Source organism: Hemicordylus capensis, chromosome 2 (genome assembly GCF_027244095.1).
Source record: "Hemicordylus capensis ecotype Gifberg chromosome 2, rHemCap1.1.pri, whole genome shotgun sequence".
Taxonomy (NCBI): domain Eukaryota; kingdom Metazoa; phylum Chordata; class Lepidosauria; order Squamata; family Cordylidae; genus Hemicordylus; species Hemicordylus capensis.
The window spans coordinates 146,296,452-146,320,552 of NC_069658.1; the positions used below are offsets into that span (position 1 = coordinate 146,296,452).

Here is a 24,101-nt window from a genome sequence, read left to right on the forward strand (position 1 = left end):
CATACTCCTAATATCTTGAAACTCAATTTATTATCTGCTGTTGGGGTAGATCGATTTATAATGCTGACTTAAAAGGCTGTGCGCAGCGGGGAAGCAACCTGCCTAGAGAGCAGGAGGCTGCTGGTTCGAATCCCCGCTGGTATGTTTCCCAGACTATGGGAAACACTTATATCGGGCAGCAGCGATATAGGAAGATGCTGAAAGGCATCATCTCAGACTGCGCGGGAGATGGCAATGGTAAACCCCTCCTGTATTCTACCAAAGACAACCACAGGGCTCTGTGGGCGCCAGGAGTCGACACCGACTTGACGGCACAACTTTAACTTTTTACTTTATAAACAGGCTGCTTATTTCAGTTTGGCAAATACGTTTGCAAGAGTTAACAAGCCCACATAAAATCTGCCTGCCCACATATACTAATGGAAGTCATTTGTGGCACATCTGCAGTCCGAAAGAAAACAAGAACCAACTGTGCTCCAGTTTACAAAAGCACTCCTGCCTGGCTGCAATCCTTCCTCACTACCTGGCTGATTGTGTCATTTCCAGCTAACAAACCCTTTACTTCTTTGTTTACATTATCCGAGGGCTGCTTCATTAGAAGTTCCTATTTGTCCACTATGTATCTCTATGGTGATCACAGTCGTGTGTGGAGGAAAGAGGCATAAAAACCATGTGCGAAAAAGCTCATGGGCTTAAGTGTCACGACTGGCTGAGATTCTGAGGTATGTGTTTACTGCAAGTTTTCAGACATGTATTTTTCCTCCGTGTTACATATAACTTGTGGAATTCACCACTGCAGGATGTGGCAATGGCCATTAGCTCTGGAATCTTTTTAAAGAGATATATGACAAACTCCTGGAAAATAGATATATCAGCTAGAGTATGCCGAGGGTGAAAAATAGGGAAGGGCATAATCTTCGCACTCCGCTTGAGATCCAGAGACATTTGGCAACCCAGTGCTGGAAACAGAAGAGTGGATGGTGGATTTCAGTCTGATCCAGCACTGCAATCCTTATGCTCATGCAACCTGCACTTAGTCTCCCCGGCCTCCCATAGATTCTCCTGTACAATCCAAGCCACAGTGTGCCATGGGCATGCCTCTCATTTGGAAAGAGAAGAACCCAGAGCAGTGATGCATGCAGAAACATGGGAGTGTAGGGCTTTCTGAGGGAAGGCTGTACACTGGTACAACTGGCAGAGCACATGCTTTGCATGCAGAAGGACCCAGGTTCAGTCCCGATATCTCCAGGTAAGGCTGGGAAACACCCCCTATCTAAAATTCTCAAAACCACTGTTCATCAGTGCCTACAATACTGATCCAGATGGACTATACAACTAGGCCTGACTCAGTACTAGCCAGCTTCCTATGTGCATTATAGATAGATAGATAGATAGATAGACAGACAGACAGACAGACAGACAGACGTTTATTTTGGTCACAAATAATAACACAAAACTTTGCCATTCCAAAGGTGATCTCAGCATTGGCATCAGTTAAAAGAAAGTTAAGATAATAATAATCGGTACAACCAGGGACATTTTCCAACAAAGGACAAATTAATCTTTGGCGTATATCTCTAGAAGAATATAATATAACATGAGAAGTAGTCTCAATAGCTCCGGAGAATACTGGGAGAAATTTGATCACTCAGTTTTCCCCACTGCAGAATTATGTATTTAAAATATTTATAACCCACTCCTCCAGTGCACTACTGCTTGGGGCGGCTCACAACAATAAGATACAATTATCAATTAATTAATTAATTACAATTACCTGCTCTCAGAGGAGCCTGCACCTTCTGTTTCTGCATTCTGGGGTTGTCTCCTCCAAATCATGAGGGATGCTCTCAACAATGACTATTCAGGCAATAGACTGCTCTGAGGGAAGGTAATTCTGCCAAGTCCAGGGGCAGTCTGCCAATGAGGCAAGATGGTGGTCTCAGATGGTAGATTGGTGCAGGCAACACTTTGGCAACACTTTGGGACCTTTGCCTCACCGCCACCCCCATCCTCCTCATCCTCCCTTCTATCGCCTCCCACGCTCTGCTTGTTCAAAAGGCAGAGGATGCTGGAGCAGCAGGAAGTGATGAAAGGTGCTTCCTTTAGTTCCACTATCCCAGCCTCTGCTGGAAGGTGGTAAAAAGGAGGAGGAGGAGGAGGAGAGCAGCTGCAGATGCCACAGCCAGCAAAGAAACCCCTGGGGAAGAAAGCTTTGTGCTCCAAAGGCTTGCACAACTTGGACTGCGAACTTCCGATCTGAACTTTGCACATCTTTGGAACACAAGGAAGGACGAGGAGCTGCTGGCAGCAACTTCCCTCCTCTCCTCACACACTTGAGGCTTGCAAGGATCAGATCTTGCCCTTGCAAGAAAAGCAGAGGGAGAGGGGAGGGCCCCAGTCTGACCCTTGCATATTGCCAGGAGAGTGGAGACAGAACGTGGGGCTGTCCAGGAGCCTTGCTTTCCTTGCACGCGTTTGCAAGCAGAGGGCCGAGCCAGGCAGGGAGCTGCTGGGCAGCCTCCTGTCCTGGTCCTGCTCACCTTGCAAAGCAGTCCAACCCTTGCAAGCCTTTGAAAGGGTAGCCAGGGCATGAATCACTCATCTCTAGTGGAGGGACAAGACAGAACATGGCTGAGAGGAAGGAGCCAGAGCAGGCAATCATACAGAGAAGCAGCAGGCAACTTCCCCTGTGGGCAGATGCTCTGGGCTCACAGGAGCCTTTAATTCATTTATTATTTCTCATAGCCCGCTAGCAGTTCTCTTGCAGCACTCCGTGTAAGTGAACACCCAAAGCACACCCCACCCTGAAGCATCATCTAAATCGACACACAGGCTAGCAAAACGGAAACATAGGCAACACTTTAAATCCCTGCATTATTTTATTTGAGCAAACAAGTGGTTTAAATATTCATGCATGCCACAAGCGTTTAATTCTCTCCCAGTCAAATAAACCTTTAAACCCATGTCTGAGGAGCGTGAAGAAATAAATCTACAAATTGCTTTTGCAATATTTTCGCTTTAGCGAGCGCCGTGTATCAAAGATGATAATTAAATTACATCTCCTTTATTTGCTCATTTAGAAAAAGGTGGTTCACCACCAATCAGTTAATTAAAATGCAGGGATGGAGGTGGATGGCTCTGTGCCTCTTCCTATTAGTTACTCACTGCTAACCTGGCATGCAGGTCAAGCTCTGATTAAAACACCAAGCCTGGCTACCCAGAGTATTAACAGAAAATGCTGAGATTATCCCAATAATGGTAATAGGCTGACATGTGTTTACAGCTATCTTAACGTTGACTGTGATAGATCAAGCTTGGAAGCTTACAGAGCTCAGGATTGTATCATAAAGCTGTGGCCAGGGAATATAGCCATCTCTAGGCCTTCACATTAGGCACCACAACAGGGATCAACCACAAGTTATTATTTTACTGATCCAGCCAGTAAAAACTTTATTTGGGCAAGCTGTCATTGGGGCCTAATAAGCCAGTACAGTTCAGCGCCAGCCCAATGAACATATTTCATTATTGACCCCACCTATGGATCAACAATTAACTAGAGCTTTGATGTACAGAAACAGAGTACTTCTGATTAGCAGGATGTCTGGGACAAGCTTCACACCCAGCTTACGCCCTCTCAGAGTCACAGAACTGGCCATTGTGGGAAGCAGAGGCTGACATCCTAATTAAATTGCTCAATGGAAGTCCCACTGAAATTAATTGGACAAGTATGCCATGTCTTACATCTTATGCCATGAGAGCCAGCCGGGGAGACCCGAGTTCAAATCCCCATTCAGCCATGAGACTTGCTGGGTGTCTCTGGGCCAGTCACTTCTCTCTCAGCCTAACCTACTTCACAGGGTTGTTGTGAGGAGAAACCCAAGTATGTAGTACACCACTCTGGGCTCCTTGGAGGAAGAGCGGGATATAAAATGCAATCATTCAATCAATCAATCAATCAATATTCCTATTGATTTCAATGGGATATCTATCAAGTAATTTAATCAGGCTGTCAGCCAGAATATGGAGCCAGATGGAACTTTGGTGTGATCTAGCAGGGCTCCTCTCCCTTATCTCTACATTTCCCCACTTCCCGTTGTCATACTTCAGAGCACGGTTTGAAAAATTCCAGGCATGCCAGGGAGCCACAGTACCTAGAAATTTAACTGTGGCGCTTAGACTAGAGCTCCATTCAGACATTATGCTGTGTGAATGATTGTACCTGCATTCATGTTAAAAGTAAACCTGGGTACAAGTCCCTCAAATGCCTGGTTCAGACAGGAAGTGTACTGCTGTACCTGTGTTATGCTGAGCGTGTGAATGACTATACTTGAGTACAGATCTGTACCGGTGTACACTGTACACTCATTGTACGAATGTTCAACATTTCTATTTATTTTATTTATTGTTAAATTTATATACCGCCTTTCATTAAAAAATCCCAAGGCGATTCACACAGAAAAATTAACACAAGACTATAAAAATACACAATTAAAATATTAAGCCAGAATATAAAAACATGAATCTGACTAAAAAATTTAAAATACAAGCATAAAATACCATACAAAATACAATATACAAAGCAGTAGCAGTAGCGACAATCATATAAAAGCCTGGGTAAAAAGCCAAGATTTAGCACGCTTTCTAGAAACTGTGATGGAGACCGAGGAGAGAACAGCCACCGGGAGAGCATTCCAGAATCTGGGGGCAGCAACAGACTGGGGGCAGCAACCCACATGCACTGTCCTGAGTGCACGACAGCCGAGCCTCCCTCATTGTCAGCACCCGGAGCAGAGCCCCCTCAGATGACTTCGTCAAGTGGGCAGCAACCCTTGGGAGCAAGCAGTCCCTTAGGTATCCAGGGCCCAAACCGTTAAGGGCGTTAAAGGTCAAAACCAGCACCCAACATAATGGGTGAATGGGACATGGGATATTGTTGTTTACATCTTTATTTGTCTCCAGCAATCTTGTTTCTGTTCTAAGTATGGTACTTGTGAAGGGGATACAGAGAAGCCCATTTGCCTTCTCCAACAATGTTAGTCACTAAGTTCAGTAATTTTGTCAAGTGCCCATTGTCTGACTCCTAAATTTTGGGGCTGGCTCCTAGATGCAAAGAAAATTTGTCAAGGCCTGCTTTAGATTGTAAGCTCTTTGGTGCAGCAATCTATCTTTATTGATGTATATGCTGAAAAGCACATTGAGAGCATTATATAAATAAGCACTTTACTGGCATGAATTTTTAGACAGGGCTTTAAAACAATCAAGGCCCTCTGAATTATTAAAGCTTTCCTTTCCTTAAAAGAAAAAGGTCAGCACAGTCACAGGGGAGACCTCCCCAGACCCCTCCCGCCAGAATTAGTTTCGGTGGTCAGGATTTCATTTGGAAACCAAACTATTTGTTTTACATTGTTTCCCACTTTAGAGAAATAGTACACTGCTTTTAGCCAAGAACCTTTTTATACAGTGCATCATGCATGTTTTTTTTTGTTAGTTTTAAGGATAACATAGTAACAAGCTTTCAAATTCCACTTATTTCAACAAGCAATTGTACAGAAGTAGTACTGCTGGTACTTTCTGCTGAACAATAACAAAGAGTGTTATGTTTCAGTCTGTTGCTTATTTTATTTTAGACTGCAGACCATCTTGTTTTTGTAGATCATTATTGTACCTTGTACATCACCTTGTGAGAACAACATTTTAAAGAAGGCAGGATATAAATGTGTTACATGCATTTTTTTAAAGTACCACAATAATCCCATTTTCCATTCTGAAAAGGCAAATCCCAAGATTTGCATGCTTTAACTTATTGTGTATCATTCTGCTTGTCATCCAGCCACTGGGGAGCAGCAAAGAGCTATGTAGGGCAACAAACCCCAACAGCAGTCTTAACCAGCCACACTTCTGATTTCCCCACATAATTTCAAGTCCATCTTTGCAGCCACATGGGCTAGAAACTTTCCTGTGCATCCATAAAATATGTCCTTGAGGGTCCCACATCCTCCAGGGACTTTTTTTTTTTTTAAAGATGCAGTGGGATGCAGAGGGAAGAGGAGATTAGCAGAAATAACTTCAGCTCCATTATGTAGGCGGAACAGTTTTCCACATTTGCAACATTAGTCAGGATTTGCACTGAGAAATAGAAATGTGTGTTTAAATAGGTCCTCAGCTACATCACTTGCACTACAGAACAAGGCAAAATCTTGGCTGCTCCTATGATAACACCAGACTACAAATCAACAAATCTTTTCTAAGACTGTACAAACAAAAGAGTTCTTGCTTTTGCTGTATTTCAAATAAAATTCAATCCCACACTTGCTAGAATTAAAAGATGCAAAAGATGCAAGAAAGTCACCGAAAACATTTTTGTTGAATTATGCACTATTGCAGCTCCAACAACAATCTTCTTCTCAGGGGCGTAGGGAGCTTGTCCGTGGCCAGAGGACAAAGTCCTCCAGTGGCTCCCCCACCCCCTAAGCTTTATCTTTGCATGCCCCTGTGTCTGAAGTCAGATGCGTGGGGTGGGGCCAATGTTGAGAATGGGGCCAACTGGCCTCGGCAAAGCTTCCCTTCCTCAGTCAGCAGTCCATGGAACTGCTGATTGGCAGCTCCTTTCCCTGCCTTTTCAAGGTAAGGTAAGGAGCTGCCAGTCAGCGATTCCACAAACCGCCGACTGGGGAAGGGACACTCTGCCAGGGCCAATGGGCCCCGTTCTCAGCAGTGGCTCCACCCCCTTGCATCAGATGCAGGGGCAGGACCAATACTCAGGAGAGAATCGATTCGGACCCATCCCTGCCCAGTCAAGGGGGCGCCCTGGGTGAGAGGGAGCCTTGCTGACTCCCTCAGACCTGGGCAACAATAGTCCCCCCTTGCTCCATGGTCCCTATGCTCCTGCTTCTCCTTCCAACCTTCCCATACCTCTCTGTTCTGTGATGCATGAGTCACAGCTGCAACTTTTATCTCACTTGCAGCCAATCTGTCATAGGAGTTTGGGGCTCAGATATTATTCAAAGGCCACTGCATTCTCTTGACTCATGTTTCCAGCTTCATCAGCCTTGAATTATATGTCTGTTGGTCATTTGTAACTTCAACAGTTGGGGATACAAAGCTGAGGAAAATAGGATGATCCAATGCAAAGGAGGACAAAACTCTTGATCCTTTAATAGTTGTGCAGGTGTGAGAACTGGTGCTTAGTGTAGCTTTTCATAGAAGTGTGAGACAATCTGAATTGCTACAGCTCCCTCTTCTATACAGGGGCCCTGTCCTCTAGTACTTCTGATACCTTTAATAGTTTCCTCTGTACACTTTTTCTTTGGATGTGTGACACACATGTTTGAATGTGAGTGATTACTCTGGGTCTCCACCAGACTCCAAGCAGAATCCTTTGAGTTATCAAAACCATGAAAACTAGAAAAGCACAATGCCATGTATAAAGCATAGCATCATCAATCCCGATGAAGAGAGAAATTCCAACACAATTCCAAATCAAACAGATCAGTTGTTCTGATATCACATCACAACAAGGCAACACCAGCAGGCTTCAAGTCCACAGATGCCTCCACTGTCTTGAAAGAACAACCTTACATGGAAATATTACAGAGCTTTAAAAAAGGAAAACCCTCCTTTGGAAGGGAAATTTTGTGGACAAGATCCTGTATTTATAAAGGACTACATCCATGCAGCTGGCACTTTGAATAAGTAGTCAGATGCACTTGGCCATCGTTGACTGGGACGACATTTTGATAAGACAGTGGAAGAATTATCTTCCCCTACCATTGGCCCTTTCCATATTCTTTGCTGCCTGAAAGGGAAGAAGAGACAGAACCACTGTTCTCTCTAAGGTATGCGCATGCGTGCATGCTCACAATATTTCCTCAACCAAAAACCATTTTTGAGATGACTTACAAGTAACAAACATTAAAACATCAAATGACAATTAGCTTTAAGGTGAAACAACATGGCATTAAAACTGAAAGCACAAATAGCAAGAGATAAGCTAGCAGTCCTTTGGAAACCATTTCGGACTAGAGGTATACCCCCACCATCCTCCCAGAGTTAATCAAACACTCTGTGAGACTTTAGGAAACAAAAGAGAGAGAGAGAAATTATTAAAAAGCTATTTTAAAAAATAACTAGTCTTTAGGCTTCAGCATTTTGGTTGCATTTAGGAATACTTAAAATGGTTACAAGAAAGTTTCGCAACACCCAAGATGGTTTGGAGAGTTGGCTATTGTTTCTTATTTCGTTACGTTACAGAAGTCATACTAGTACAGAATCTAGGATAGCAAATCAACACACTCAAAAGAAAAAATAAATTCTAACACAAGTCCTTGGTAAACACTTTCTCCTGAGCTAAATTTCCGAAAGCCACTAACCTTAGCTTCCCTTTCTTTGGATTTAACCAAACCCCTGGCAAGCCCAAGCCCCTGCAATCTTGTCCCCCAAGAGTTGCAGACTCACCATGAGGTAATTCAGTCAATCAAACTCAATTGCTCCTTCTCACCTGGGCCACCTCCGTCACACCTTCTTCATCCCAGAAGCCACCTGGAGACCCCTAGGACCCGCCCAACCAGTCAATTGATTGGGTTATGACCTAAGGTTTCCAGTCTGTCAATCAAGGTCACCTGCTGTCTTTCAGTTAACCATCAGTGCTGGCTGGCTGCCCACTAAAATCTGAATTGGAATTTCCTTCTGAGTTTGCTCTCATAGATTTTTGCATGTAATAAGACTACTGAATCAACTCTCGAAAGCTATGGTGCATATTAATCAGTTAGATTCTGAACTGTTGCCTCTGAGTCAAGGCACAAAACAGTGCTGCCTTTTGTGCCCTTTGCTATTCGTTTTAGCGCAGGAAATCTTAGAAACAAAAATACACACTAATAATATAGTTAAGGGGGTGAAGATGGGCAGTGTCTCACACAGGTTTGGCTTGCTTGCAGATGACATAATTTTATTCCTATCTGATCCACAATCAGACATACCAAAACTAAAACTAAACGGTGGAAGAATATGATGAGGCTGAAGGGATCCAAATTAATTACACAAAATCAGACTCTCTAAACTATAATATGTTAATTGTAATTGTTACAGTTCTTAACTGTAACTGTTAAGAAGTGTTCCAAATATCAAATAACTAGAATGAAAGACCTTTACAATGAAGGGAAAGCATGATCATCAAGACAAGAAATAAAGGATAGGTTAGGAGACCTTCCAGTACAATGGTTCCAGTTATTCCAGATCACATACTTCAGCTCTAAACCTACCATCCAAGAACAAGCCACAAGGCCTTTAACAGCCTTTGAAATGCTTGCAAATAAAGATCAGCCTTTAGGCTTATTTCCAAAATCTATCAATTTCTTTTATTAAAAACATTAGGGACAGGAGATGGAATTAAAACAATATGGCAAACAGATTTAAAACAAGAAATATCACCAGAGGCCTGGAGTAAAGTGTGGTCTAAATCACCACGGAGCTCTGTGTCATCCCAATTAAGAAATTACAGAATATAAATAAATCCATAAGCCCTATGTGTTGGAGAGGGTGTGGAATGAAGGGATGCTACTTTCATATGTGGTGGGAATACCCAGTGGTAGCAAAAACCTGGGAAGATGTCTTTCAGGAAGTAGCAACCATTACAAGACAAAAACTCTCTACAGACCCCCAATTAGTTCTTCTTTAGATTCACAAAGGTTTAATACTACTATTTCTGGCAGCAGCTAGAATGGAAACTGCTCTGCACTAGACGACAGATAACATGGGGTCACTGAATGCATGGTATGCCAGAATATGAGCAATTGCATCAGCAGAAAACACACAACTAGGAATAGCTAAGGAAATAACCAAGGAAGCTAAGTTCTTTAATAGGTGGTGTGCTTTCATTGGTCATGTCAAAAATATGCAGGATTGCCCAAGACCACCTTCTAGTCAAAATTCTTTTGGGCGGGATGTGTTATGATAGGAAGTATCAGAGATGTTCATGCTCTTTGAGACTATATTCTTACTTTGTACTGATGGCACCCGTACAGCAAATGATATATTGGATAATTTATTTGATAATACCTGCTAGATCCACTACTGATATATCACTGCAGTTATCCGGAAAGCTCTGTGTACTGCATTTGTTTTTGTTTGCAATGACATTCTTGGCTTTCTTTTTAATGTTATAATGTCATGAAACTTTTTCAGTTATATATAAGAAGAAATGTGTGTCGGGTGAAATGGTTAAATATCCATCATACACAAAGCACAGTCCGAATCCTGTTCTCTCACACCCCCATAACTATTTAAATAAAAAAACAAGATCACAAAGAAACGACACGTTTCTTATAGCGTGTAGTTTAGACCTTTGGAAATTCAGAACACATTGATGGCATGCAGAGAATTCTAGAACAAAACAAAACAAAAGTAGACCACACAAGGTTGAAGTCAGTCTACCCCTCTTGTACACAACTATGAAAAGTACAGGTGCCCTTTCCCCCTGAAGCTTTCTCTCAGCCTCAGCCCCCCACCTACAAACTGGCAATAAAAGAAATCTACCCTATGCTTATAGGCATTACAAGAATGAATGAGACAAGGAAACAGTCTCTCATATATCCTCCTCCCAAATTTTGTGAATCCAGCGGGCTATAACTCAAAACAAAAGGGAATCCAACTTCTAGAATATATAATCATGTAAACAAAGCCTCCATTTCAGGTCAAAGCACATCTTTAAAAGCTAAAAAACAAACTCCCTCAGTTTCCTTTCCCCCTTCTAATCAAGAAAGCAGCAGATTACGGACTTAGAACGCAAGGCTGAAAGCTCCTCAGAAAAATGCAGGTGTAATTGCAAAGCATTTCACCTGGGAACAATAGCTCTGTAATGAATGGTACACAAACTTCCACTTAGTGTTTCACTCAATAGCTAAGCCACTCCAAACACAGCAGTCTCGTGCTGAAGAATGACGCCTCGGCTCGGCTTCTGCCCTTTTCCACACTGTAATTGCCAAGAAAAAAAATAAGTCTGCAAGGCAAAGCACCACTCAGCTGCCAGCAGACAATCTGCAGATATATTTCCTTCTTTCCTAAACACTCCCAAGCTTGTAAGCATCAAGGCATTCATTGGATCCAGCCTTGACAGTGTGTTGCCTACTGTGTAACATAAGCAATCATGTGGCCCAGATATAATTTTCTACATAGCTAGGGACCTTCAATATTCTGGCCATTTTGCTTCAGGTTCACACAATACTCCAAATAATTAGGACATCAATCCCACCAAACTCCTGTTAGCTTCCTAGGCAATGCAAACAAAACATCCTTTTTCTAAAGCCCCAGTGAAGGTTGCTAAGCAAGGAACAAAGCACGTCCTAGGATACACATGCTTTGAGATCTAGCCATGAATTGTTATAGACATCATAAATCTTATGCTACTACTTATGAACCTTCCCCAGCCTCTTTCAAAACTATCTTGAGTGGAGCTCTGAATTCGTCTGAATGGAAACAGCAACCAGGGAGGGCTCCCACAGACCTGCCTTTGTTCCCAGATCCAGAAGTCCACTTCTCCCCTCCTCAGAAAACTGAAGGGAGAAGCCCTAGTCAGACCTTTTTTTAAAAGGATGCTGTCCTCATGTACACCACCCAGAGTGCATCCCAACGTCCCACCCCAGATCTGACATGCTAGGAAGTCTCCCCCACTCCCCGCCGTGCACTCTTCACAGTTAATGCATTAGTCCGAAGAGACAAATGCCATAAGTGTGATGGTGGGCATTTCCATGATCAGCACCTCAGGCTGGTGACCACAGAAACACCTGCCATCACGCCAGGGGCGTAGCTAGGGGAGAGGGGGCCTATGTTCGCCCCTCTCTCTGGTGGCCCCTAGGAGTGAGGGAGATAATGAAGATAGGGTGGGGTGGAGCTGAGGGGGGGGGGCTCAGGGGCCTGGGTTCTTTGAACGCATCTGCTCAATTATAGCTACCCCCCTGCATCACGCTTGCAGTGTTAGTCTCTTCAAATGAATGCAATAACCATGAAGAGCACACACACTGGGTTGGGGAGAGGGGGAGGCTTCCTGGAACATCAGAGCTGGGGCAGGAGTTTGGAACGCACTCTGGACAGCATACACAAATACACCACCCTTTTTAAAGGAAACGTCTGAATACAGTAGAAGTCTCATGCTAGAATTCTACTCAGTAATGCAGGGCTACTCAACTTCGGCCCTCCTGCAGATGTTGGCCTACAACTCCCACAATCCCTGGCTATAGGCCACTGTGGCTGGGGATTATGGGAGTTGCAGTCCAGAAACAGCTGGAGGGCCAAAGTCGAGCAGCCCTTCAATAATGGCTCCGTGAAATCTTCTCTCAAGCCAAGCCAAACTGGATGCAGCCCACCAGGGACTCACTACCATATGTCTCCTATTTATGCCACTTACAACAATGTGAGAGGAAGTTGCCCGCATGCTCTCATTCCATAGAAATGGAGGAAAGCCACAGAATTCATCGTCCAAAGAATCTTCTTTGTTTCCAGCAAGTTTCAAGCTCTTACGGTTGAAAGATACGCTTGACAGTGTATGCGCATGGCCTGGTGACATCTCTAATGCCAGAGGAATTTCTAGATTAAACTTAGAAATGGGTCACAGAAGTCCAGCTTCAATACCCTGAATAGGCCCATATCTCACCTCATGATTGGCAACAGCAAAATAAGGGAAATCATGCACATTTGCTTAACTTACATAATAAAAATGGCAAAACTCAGCTTCCTTATTTTTAACCTAGAATTATTAGCCTCCAAATATTTGCCTGCTTATCTTAGAAGGCAAGGTCACACAGGCATTAGAAGGCTGACATACACATTTGCAACTATTTACAGGCGCAGTGCTTGAAGCTGTTAAAATGTCTGCCTTTTAAGAAACTCAACCAAACACCACTTCAAGCTTAACCCTGGCGCACAAGTTCACTCCCCATCTTTTACAGCACCTTACTGTTTTGTATGCATCGCACAGCATAGGTCAGGTCCCTGAAGATGCTCCCTTCCACTCTGGCATGCCCTTGAGAGCAGACAAAGACGCCTCCCTTTCCGTCCCTGAAAAGGCATTTCTGAATGAGACATCCTTGCATATTGTTGGCAAGTGACTGGGCCTCCTTGTCCTTTTGCATCTCTTGATGCAGAGTTTTTAGCTCATAGTCACTCTGAAGGGCTGTCAGCCCATTGGTTTGCGGCCTACTGTGAATAACCTTGGCCAGCATGTGGCTCAGACTATGAGCTTGGTATGGAAGTTTGTACATTGAGTCTTCATCCTCCTCGCTGCTCAAGCTCAGTTCGCTGTCACTAGAATCTGAATCCATAGTCAAGGCCTCCTCTTTGTGTGCTGTCACAAGGTTCCCAGTGACTTCATTCTCCTTCTCACCACCTCTCTCCAGCACTGCTTGAGTGTGTGCAGCAGAAAATAAGTTACTTGGATCCCCATCTACCACAATTTCACAGGTCCTTACGTTCCTCATTGGTAGGTGTCCCCGGTTCTCAAACTTTGATATGTCACAAAGGGGAGCCTCTGACGCATGTAGCAAAACAGAGCGGGATTTTGCCAGCATAGTCAAGTGCTTGCAGGCCCAGTTCCTGTCCAACGATGGGCTACCTTCTACAGTCACAGAGGCATTTTCACTCCCAGCGAACTCACAGTTTTCCAGCAGAGAGACTGCCACATTGTGGAAATGGATGCTGGACTGATTGAAAGTGCAGAACTTAACCTGGCACGTTCCTGGGGCGTGAATCTGTAGCTGACCACTCTCAAAGTTGCAGTTGTCAAACTGGACATGGCCCGAGGTTGTCTGAAGTGGAAAGAGTAAAACCAAATCATTTTATTTCCCAGTAACAAATACTGTGAAAGATACTACGATTATTTGATCCCTAGAAAAAATCCAGGGGTGATCCCACCCTCAAGTAAACATAGGATCTGCCAATTCATTTCCTGCTTTCTATCCATGCTGAGGGATAGTGGGGGGATCTTCCAAGACATGCTCCCAACCTAACCCTCAGGGTAGAATATTAAGGACCAAGTATATACTCTGAATCGGAGCTGGCCCATGACTTTTTGCAGCCTGAAGTGGAAGTTACCATCCTCCTGTGTTTATTTTATAACAGATTCATGTCTCTCCCTCTCTCCCCCCACCCCACCTTATTCTTAATGGTGCCTAATGTTTTGTGCTTATGATGGCTGCCTACTTAATGAGAGGCCTGACTCTGGTCTTTGCAGGCCCTCAGCTTCTCAAACACACTCACACTTACCTTATAGACAATTGGTGTGTACCAGGCTGGCATGAATACCAAATTGCATAACCTCATGGTTGGACAGTGCTGGTCAAAACTCACCAGGAGAGCCACTTCACCAAGCTTGCCCCTCCCCATAATTTCCACAGGTGCCTTTAGGAAGATTTCACTCTGCTCTTCATACACTCCAGGCAACAGCACAATTCTGTCATAAATGCTGGCTGACAGCAAGGCACTCCTGAGATTGTCAAACTCGCAGCCAGGCCCAACACAAAGAACACGCCTGTCTCTCTTCCGCCTGAACAAGTAGAAGCAGTTGGAGGATTCGAGGTCTTGGCTGTTTTTGGTCCAGGTTTTTGAAGCTAAATAATGTTGCTTGAACGCTTCTCTCCATGACCAGGGTTCAACATCTGGCTGGTTGGGCCAGTTCGGATGCCGGCATTCAATACAGCCCAAGCACAGTTGCCTCCATCGGGTGTTGTCCAGGCTGAGGATGAGCTCATACCAAGCTCTGCACACCAAGCTGCATCGGCCCAGATCAGGGAGGCGCAAGTAAGACAAGATCAGACGCCACAACTCCAGCGGGAGGCCACTGATCTCCATAGTCACCTGTTATCGACGGGGCACAAAGATCAGGATTAAGAAGCATGCCAGCGTTTTCCTGCACGACTTCACAGTTACAGCATTCTCTCAGGCTGACAAACTGCGGTTTGCCTAGTCAATCAATCAATCAAAGTTTATTACGGTCTACGACCAGCACAACAAGGGGGGGGGACAATACAATTAAAATATAAATAATTTTGAAAACAAACAAGCAAGTCAACAGTCTAACCCATCAACAGTATTATAACTAAAAGGTTATAGAGCAGCACTAGGACTATTAATTAAAAACTGGCGCACTCTTCAAGCTGCTGCACAAAAACCCGCCACTTTCCGAATAATGGCAGGTATGCTGTCCTCAAGCAGGAAAGCCACTTGTTGGCTAGGCGAATTTCCTGAGAAACGAGCCAACAGTGGAAATATTAGTTCTAAACGTAAGTCCCTATAAAAGGAGCAATAAAGCAAAACATGTTCGATTGTTTCAACCTCCCCATCGCCACAGGGGCATAGACGTTCCGCATAAGGAGTCCTGCTGTAGCGACCTTCAAGGACAGCAGAAGGAAGGCATCTACATCTGGCCTGTGTAAAAGCCAACCTATATCTGGGGATGTCTAATTGTTGCAGATAAGATAAAGGAGCAACAAGGTACCTTGTGGTATCGTTACAGTAGAAACCCGGAGACTTAGATAAATCATCCTGCCGCTCCGTGTCTAATATTTTCTGTTTCACCAAGGCACGGGCTTGTGATACTTCCATTTTAAGCAGGGTAAGCGGAAGCAACCCCAATGTTGCCAGTTTAGTAAATATTCTGCGTTCCCAGGGGGCATGAAATGAATCTTGTAATGTGAGAAATACTAAACTACCATGGGAGTGATGGATTTTAATCCAGTAAAAAATCGTAAGTATCCAATATCTAGCCTCCACCTTCACTAGACCCGTCTCTAGTCTCAATCTGGCATTAGAGACACAACAGGGGGTCAAAAGAACAGATCTAAGAAATTTAGATTGAATTCTTTCCACCTGCTGAAAACTGGATAAAGGCCCTAGCTGTGCACCATATGTAAGCTGAGCAAGAGATTTGGCAAGAAAAAGTTTGATAGCAGAGGGTATAAAACGCCCCCCCTTACGCCAAAAAAACCTGAGAATAGCAGACGTACTCCTTTGAGCAAGGATGAAGCAACTTCAGCTATCCAAGCGGACAACCTTTGGGAAACTGGGAGAGAGTTGCTAGGAAAAGTGTGCATTAACAAAAGACAGATCAGTATTCAACAGTTGCGGAACGGACTATGCTCTGCTTTCTGAGAGGTTTACAAAGCCTAGCAGAGATGTATACAAATCACACAAGATATAACCTGGCCAATAGAGGGCTGGTTCAAAGGATACAGCCCAGCAGCACAGGGGAAGGGGGATGCCAAGATCAGGAGATCCTCCACAGATGGCCTGACATGTCCCTTAACTGGGGCGGTGGCAGGGCTGGGCTGTTCTTCCAAATGTCCCCTAAACACATGCTATGAATACTTGTTTAGAATACTTGTTTAAACAAGTATCCATAGCATGTATTTAGAGGATATTCAAATGAGCAGCCCCCACATGCAATTAAGGGACAACCCAGGAGAGCACTGGGACGTTTGTGGAGGGCATCCCAATGGAGGGCATTCCAAAAGGTCTTGCCACACCCTTTCTGTTCACATGTGCTGCTGGTCAGCAGGGTGGATTTGATTTAAATCAAATCAATTTAACCCAATTTAAATCAAATCGATTTAAATCAAATCGATTTAAATCACTAGTCAGTAAGACTAGATTTAAATCATGGGTTGTTATTTTTTTTACATAAAGACTTATTCTTGCTGGTATAATCTTAATATTTACAACCAGATGAAGGTTTCATTTTTAGTCCTCTTTTAGGCAGAAAAATTGCCCAAAATAATCTTACAGAAACCTCTGGAACAGTTTGACATTGTGAATGGATTAATGGAATTCATTTACCAAAAAAATTAAACACTGCATATAGACAGCCTCATGCTACATAATTAAAAACTAATCCTTATTTCATGATGGATTCCTTTGGACTATAATGCATCTTAAATAGAAAACTATCTTTAGAAGATTTTTTTCCTCAAAAAGCATTTTATTTTAAAAATCCAATTTAAATTTTAAAAATTCCAATTTTTTTATTCATTTATTTATCTATCTATCATTGATTTTTATCCACCCTGCTGGTCAGTATCTTTTGAACCGGCCCAGAGTCCCCCCACCCCAATTTTCCCACAACCTTTTCTTTTATGTTTCACGAGAAGCAAGGAGCTGGGGGCGGGGGGGAGAGAACAGGGGACAGGAAATGGTAGTTGTCTTACCAACAGAATTGCATAAGGACTTCTAAAGTAATCTGAGCAACACTATAGTTGGGAAAGGTTATGCTGACCTATACATTTTATAAAATATTGATATTTAAAAAGTGGAAGTAAGTTAGTTCCACTCCCCCGGCCCCCACTTTGAGACAGATTCATCCACTCACAGCGCATTTCTGTGTAGAGGAAAAGCAAATATGCAACCCTTATACATGGTAACAAGCAATTCCTCCTCCTCAAAAACAGAGGAAAGCAGAAACCACACAAACCAAACATATGCATGCAGCCCTTTACATAATGTGCAAAGTGGCAGTGATCATGTGTCTCTGTTTCTCCATCACAAAAAGAGAATCAGCAGATTGCATGATAGTATGTATTAATCCTATATGCCACACATTGCTAACACGCATCCAGATAAACTAGGGTATTTTTTGTGGGCCAAGATTTATTTGTAAGGCTGGAATCTCATTCCCAATTTCAAAAGGTAATAATGAGATGGCCAATAAATACAGTGGCTAAGGAAAAGCCTGTTCAGGTACAATATGGTGAGAAGCCAAGTTTCTGTGAATGGTCACAGATGCAGATATGCTTATTTTGCATCCACGAAGAACTGCAAGACACAGATCTGTTACAAAGAACTGTATAGCACGTGACTATTTTCCAAGCTATAAAAACCACTTTTTCCAATGGATCTGATCCAAACTCTATGGAAAACAATGAGGTGGCGGAAATATATTTATGTCAGTGACATACTGTAAAGACACCAGCAGATGTGGGGAAGGCAGGTAATGAAGAAGTCTGTATGCGGTTCTACTGAGCTTTTGTACAGCCACATACATACACACACCATAATATATTATGTGGATCAATTTTTTAAAAAACATTTGTTTCATCTCAGTTTTTCAAAGAGAGCTAATTCAAGACCCGGCTTTTTGTAAATAAATTTCAGACACCCCTAAGGAGTTTTTGTATGGATGACTTCAATGAGGCTGCCAGATCCAGCATCAGAAGTAGTCATATTATGTGTCAGCCAAACCCTTCTACACTACTGTAGAGCATGGCAAGAATTTTTTTTTAGGAGGCCGCTTAGTATGAATATCCAAGTTAAGGCAGGCTCGGAAATAGACACTTGCCTGTGGCATGTAAGCATTATCTCTGGGCAACCAGACAAAGCTCGTATGTGTGGGGTGGTGGTGGTGGTTTACATCACAAATAATGAACACAGGCAGCTGGGATAGTAAAAATGCTTTCAGGCTTGAAATTTTTGTAGACTAGTCTGGGGGCTATAGGCCACCTCCAGCCTCAGAGGCAAGATGCCTCTAAATACCAGTTGCAGGGGAGCAACAGCAGGAGAGAGGGCATTATTTGCAAAGTTGAGTCTGGCTCTATATCAGTGATGCTGCAATTTCTGTTCTCCTCATTAAGATGGCTCTCTTAAGGCCAGTTTGGACATACTCACTGCTTGATGGACAAGTGGTAATATAAATGTGAGAATGAGCTATTCCAGATGAAACACCACTCCCAAATCTTTATTTAGTCCACCTCTTGATGGGTCAAGGTGGAAAACAAAACAGAAACAAAATACAATAATACTGATCAAACTCACTGAAACTTACTTACCCTTCCCCAACTGAAACCTAAGCCCAAAGGCCAGCCCAAACAGGTAGGGGCTTCCAAAATGTACTCAGGCTTGGCAAGTTTCCAGTAAGAGGGGCTTCCATAATGGGGCAAGGGAAGAGGGTAGCCTCCAATAATTCTTCTTATGCCCTTGCAATCTAAACCTGATACATAGATAGTTTCATTAAGGATTGCATGTTCAGCTAAACACATTTTTTTAAAAGGCATGATGAAAATTAGAAGGGTTTCTCATTAAGCAAAAAACCAACATTAAGGGGAGTGATCCCATTTTGGATTGCAGTGGACAGAACAGCTGAAGTTTACTCTTTCCCTTGTACCATTTTCGTGCAGAAAACAGCACCTCATTCCAGCAAAACACATTTTGCCCCCATATTAGCTGCTTTCAATGAATTCCTCCAAGAAGAAATGAAGTTAACATCAAAAATCTGATTCAAGAAAAGCTCTCTTAATCTCTGTCAAACCAGTACAGTCAAACATCATTTATCCAATTAATTGAAGCATTAAAGAAATTATTTCCAATATCTGAAGCTTAGGAAACCAAGACTTATCTAAACAGACACAGAGCGCATGCACACACAAACGCACACACTCAGAGCGGACACTGAAAAACTGTAGTTCTGAATTTAATTTTGCACCACAATACAGTGTTGTGGCCACAAAATAGAGCATGTTCCCTCTCTCATAGCCTGGCAGTTGATGGTGAAAAGTAGAATGCAATGGAACATCTCTCATCAATGTCACAAGATCAGTCAATTCTACACTATGTGTCACAAGAGGCAGTTAGCCAGAAGAGAATTTGTATGGCACGAGCAGGGATGGGCAATCTTGGTCCTCCAGCTGTTGAACTACATCAACCCGATAGGAAAACAGCTGGCGGGCCAAGATTGTCCATCCTTGGCATAATGGCATCTAGAGCATGTCGTGCCAGACCCAAGCATAAATCCCTTCACTGGCTTGGCCAATAGCAAGCTCCCTTCCTCCAACGTTTCGATGAACTGCAAAGAACACAGATGAGCGGTCTGCTTCCCTTCAGGCAGGCTTCTGCAGAAGGCCCATGGAAAGCAAGTCAGCCCCTACCAATCAAATCCTCTGGCATTAACATTAGACTTGATGAAGGTAGGTGCTTTTGGCAACTACGAATAGGCTGGTAAGCCAAGCTAACACAGAAACTTAGAGACATCTGCCTGAAATGTCATCCTATGCACTAGATGACATTTCAAGCAGTCTCCTAAGTTTCTGTTCAGTACATGCATGATGCTTTCTTCTATCAGCGAATGAGTCCCACTGTGCTGCAAGAGAACTGCTAGTGTGCCATGATATACATGAATTCAACTACTTAAGACCCCGGAGAGCCCAAAATATACAGCCACAGAGGAAGCTGCCTGCTGATTCACTGTTCGAGACTTACCTGCTTCCAATCAATTTCATGCACATATGTAACTCTGCTCTGGGCAAGTTTCGATCACTTTGTCATCCCTGATGCAGAAACACAGTAGAATTACCTTCCCACAGAGGCTCTCTCTCTGCATCACCTTCTTCCAACTGGCATGCCCAGAACAGTGGCTCATACACAAGAGAGCTTTTCTGAGGGCCAACAATTCTTACTCTTTCCATTCCAAATGTTAACTGTAGCTACCTTGCTCATGGCTTGTGGGACAGGTAAAAAGGTTGTGATTTCCATTTTCTTCTTATAAATGAGCCCTACCATGTATTCTCCTGCTATGTTGCTGTTTAGCATGCAGGTTTTTTGTTCTGATCTTTAAAAAAAAATAGTTTATGATTCTAACACATTTTAATCCGTTTTCTTATTTTGTGCTTTGGGAGCAGCAGCTGAAAAGCAGTTTAGAAAATGGGCAAACACAGGAACATAGGAAGCTGCCATATACTGAGTCAGACCATTGGTCTATCTAGCTCAGTATTGTCTTCACAGACTGGCAGTGGCTTCTCCAAGGTTGCAGGCAGGAATCTCTCTCAGCCCTATCTTGGAGAAGCCAGGAAGGGAACTTGGAACCTTCTGCTCTTCCCAGAGTGGTTCCATCCCCTGAGGGGAATATCTTACAGTGCTCACACTTCTGGTCTCCCAATCATAGCAACCAGAGAGGACCCTGCTTAGTTAAGGGAACAAATCATGCTTGCTACCACAAGACCAGCTTCCTCTCTAATAAAGTATGGCTCTAATTGTAACTCAGGAAGAGAGTGTCTGATTGATCAGAAGTTCAGGAAACATTGCTCTGGGTTCTAGGCCTCTTGCTCGGCCCTTTGTCACAGTCTGGGAGATTATGTATAGGTGCGGGCTGCTCTTTGTTCTCATCTCCAGTTTTGCCAAGCACATCCTTGACACAAAAACAAATTCCTTAAAAAAAAACACAGACCTGGCTTCAAGCATTTACATGCCTGGATTAAGGCCATCATCATGGTTTTAGGAGCCTCTGAGCAAGAAATTATCAATGGGCCGGTGAGGAGTGGAGAGAATGGAATCTTCTCCGTGAGTCATCTGGGCAAGCAAGCCAATCCACACCCTCTATTCCTTTTCAAAACTGCCACCTTCCAAAATGTAACTAAGGAAGACAGCATGCTCATCTTCTGTGCCAGTGGCTGCTACCTTGGAACAGTGCTTCCTCCACCACTCCGTCCTCCCCAGTTTCTTGGGCTACCTACATGAGATCACACCTTCATGTCCTGCTCTGAGCCAGAACATCACAATCACTAAGGTAGACCTGAACTTCAGGGACGTATTGAAAGTGCATAAAAATATAAAATCCACCCTTGTGTCACACTGACTGCGAGTACAAGAAGATGTTAAATAATAAGCTTAATTAATTTATAAAATCTCACTCTCACTTTTCAGCGAAAAAGAAATGCTCTCAGGGCAGCAATCAACAAAACAAAAACAATACAAGATTAAAACAGCAGACAGTTGATTTCAAATGATCTGGGAAATAAGACCTTCAATAATGCTGGAATGACATGAGACAAGGTACCAAGGAAGTCACATGGTGGAGAGTGCTAAAATTAAAATTAAAATGGGGCACTAGAGCCAAAGAGACCCTCTCTACAGTTGCCACCTACCTGATTTCAGAGGACAGCGGCACCTCAACGGGGTTTCAGAGAACAGTATTAACACATAGGCAGGTACATGCAGGGAAAGACAGTTTGTGGTTTAAGGCAGGATGAAAGCAAAGAACATGCAGTTCCTTTGTCTGAAGGTTTTTCCTCTGGTTTGTTCCAGCTTCCACAGCGGAATCCCTCTTGGTCATCCTAGTCTAAGTCTGCTGGGGTTGAGGCAAGTGTATTAGAAGTGGAAGTCAGAATGTGTATCCCTTTGCTTAATTACATCTCATCAGGACCCATGTAAGCACCTTACGTGGCACCTTTACTACAGTGAAACCAATACGTCTCTGGGATCCCTATCGCCTGCCTGCAGTCCCCAAAGGAATGCTGACAGTTATGAAACGAGAAGCCAACCCTCTTCAAAAATTAGTAAGCCACATGTTCAGTGAAATTTCTGATGTAAGAATAATGGTTTTAATATTGCCTCCTGTGTTGCAACACATTAGCAGCCAATAACATGCATCGAGTATATCTTCTATGCATTCATAAAGCACTGCTTGCCATTAAAAGTGCAGTGCAGATAAAATTATCAATATCACGCTAATATGGGAGATGGCCACTGTGTTTCCTGTGTAGGGATGGCTGCCCTGAAAACAAAGAGTTCAGCCAATAAGTCTAACACACTGGCAACGACATCCCCTCTAAACTTAAAATCAGAAGCGCAGCAGGACAACAGCACACGCATGTACACAAGCCTAACCGAACACTGCCACAAAAGCAACCTGATCAAAGCTTGCTACCCACAAATTAATATACACACGAGTGTCAATCCCTTTGTTATTGACCATCTACCAAGCTAAGTGAATTGCTACATCAAACTTTTAAAAAGCATCAGCCCTTTTAGCTCGGAAGGCGCAAGAACCAGGAGCTCCAACCCCCTTACCTGATTACAGCATCCCAACTGCTTTCAAGAAAGCGCCGCTCCGCCCGCTAGCAGTACAGTAGTGCAAAGAGAAGAAAAACACCCTAGAATTGGAGCCACGCCCCCGGTTCCAGCGCGCACGGGCGTTCAGATCATAGAGATCTTCTAGGAGGAAGGAAAAGAGCGAGCGCGTTTCCTCAGGATCTCTATCATCCCGATCACATGATTCCTGGGACCTTGTTGGAGAGCCAAACCAGCGCAGAAGTGGGAAGCGAGTCTGGTTTGGTTGTGAGAATGACTGCTCACATTTTACAGCTCAAGCCTAGCTACGTTTATTTAGGAATAAGTTGCATTAATTTCAGTTGGTTGGATTTCCAATTAAGGCGGCAGTGAGCCTTATGGGCGCTTATTTAGAAGCTCTGTGAAACTCAGTGGAACGTATTCCTAAGTAAACACGCACGAACTGCTACATCTCGAAACCCACGCACATTTATTTGGGAGTAAGACCCACAGAGTTCAATGGAGTTTTCTACTCCCAGATAAGGGTGCGGAGGACTGCAGTCCTAGATGTTAGGCTCATGGCAGTTTATATCTTAAGGATACATCTTTGGCTGGGCATCTTGGACTTGGACTAAAATTAGACCAGCGTCCTGGCTGGCCTGTTGTGGTGAGGTCCTACACAAGAAGGGAGGAGGGGGAAAGAGCTGGAAAACACATATACACAGTTGTCCCGCCCCTACACCCAGTGGCAACACCAATCCCAGGGTGACATGCTGCTTACCCCTCAAGTGGGGCACACATGGAAAGAGCCACATTTTTGTGCAAAGCGCCCTTTCTCAGTAGTTCCAACACTAGGGTTCACCTTTGTGTCTTCTAAGTGTATGCATGCAGGCACAGATATAGCCTCATACTGCACACTCTATTGTCTTGAGTTGTGAGCCCTGTGTAGACATCATGTACGTGCATACAGATGTCTGTACACATGTACATGTTTTTGTAGGAATGCCTGTACACGTGTTCACTTTAAAAGTGAAACTAGGTACAGGCTCTCAATGCAGATAGGAATGCATTGAACATAAGATGTCAGTAACTATGGGTACATACAGATCTGTATGTGCGGACACTGTACACACATTCTATGGGTCTCCAATAGGATTCTAAGAAGCCTTGGAGGGATTTCGTGTGGGCACTGCCAGTGCTCCTGTTGATGCAACTGGTAGATAACTGGAATGACAAGCTCACCAGGGCAGTAGACATGATCGCTCCTAAGTGTCCTCTCTAACCCGCTTCAAAATTGCCCCTTGAAATAC

General features: G+C 43.6%; 1 protein-coding gene across 5 annotated transcripts in view; it reads right to left on the reverse strand.

Moving 5' to 3' along the window:
* FBXO10 (F-box protein 10) overlaps positions 1-22,907 on the reverse strand; it is a 63,001-nt gene extending 40,094 nt beyond the window's left edge. For 2 of the 5 annotated variants that reach the window (XR_008314727.1, XR_008314726.1), the window contains exons 1-3: positions 18,801-18,949; positions 14,251-14,841; positions 12,942-13,793 (exon numbers count right to left, since the gene is read on the reverse strand). Coding sequence is in view for 3 of the 5 variants with exons in the window: in XM_053288843.1 (XP_053144818.1) it covers positions 12,942-13,793; positions 14,251-14,835 (1,437 nt within the window). In the remaining 2 variants the exon portion in view is untranslated. Of the gene's footprint in view, positions 1-12,941; positions 13,794-14,250; positions 14,842-18,800; positions 18,962-22,812 lie in introns of those variants that run through there. The other 3 variants (XM_053288843.1, XM_053288844.1, XM_053288845.1) reach the window with 3 other exon arrangements.
* Positions 22,908-24,101: the final 1,194 nt, after the last annotated feature.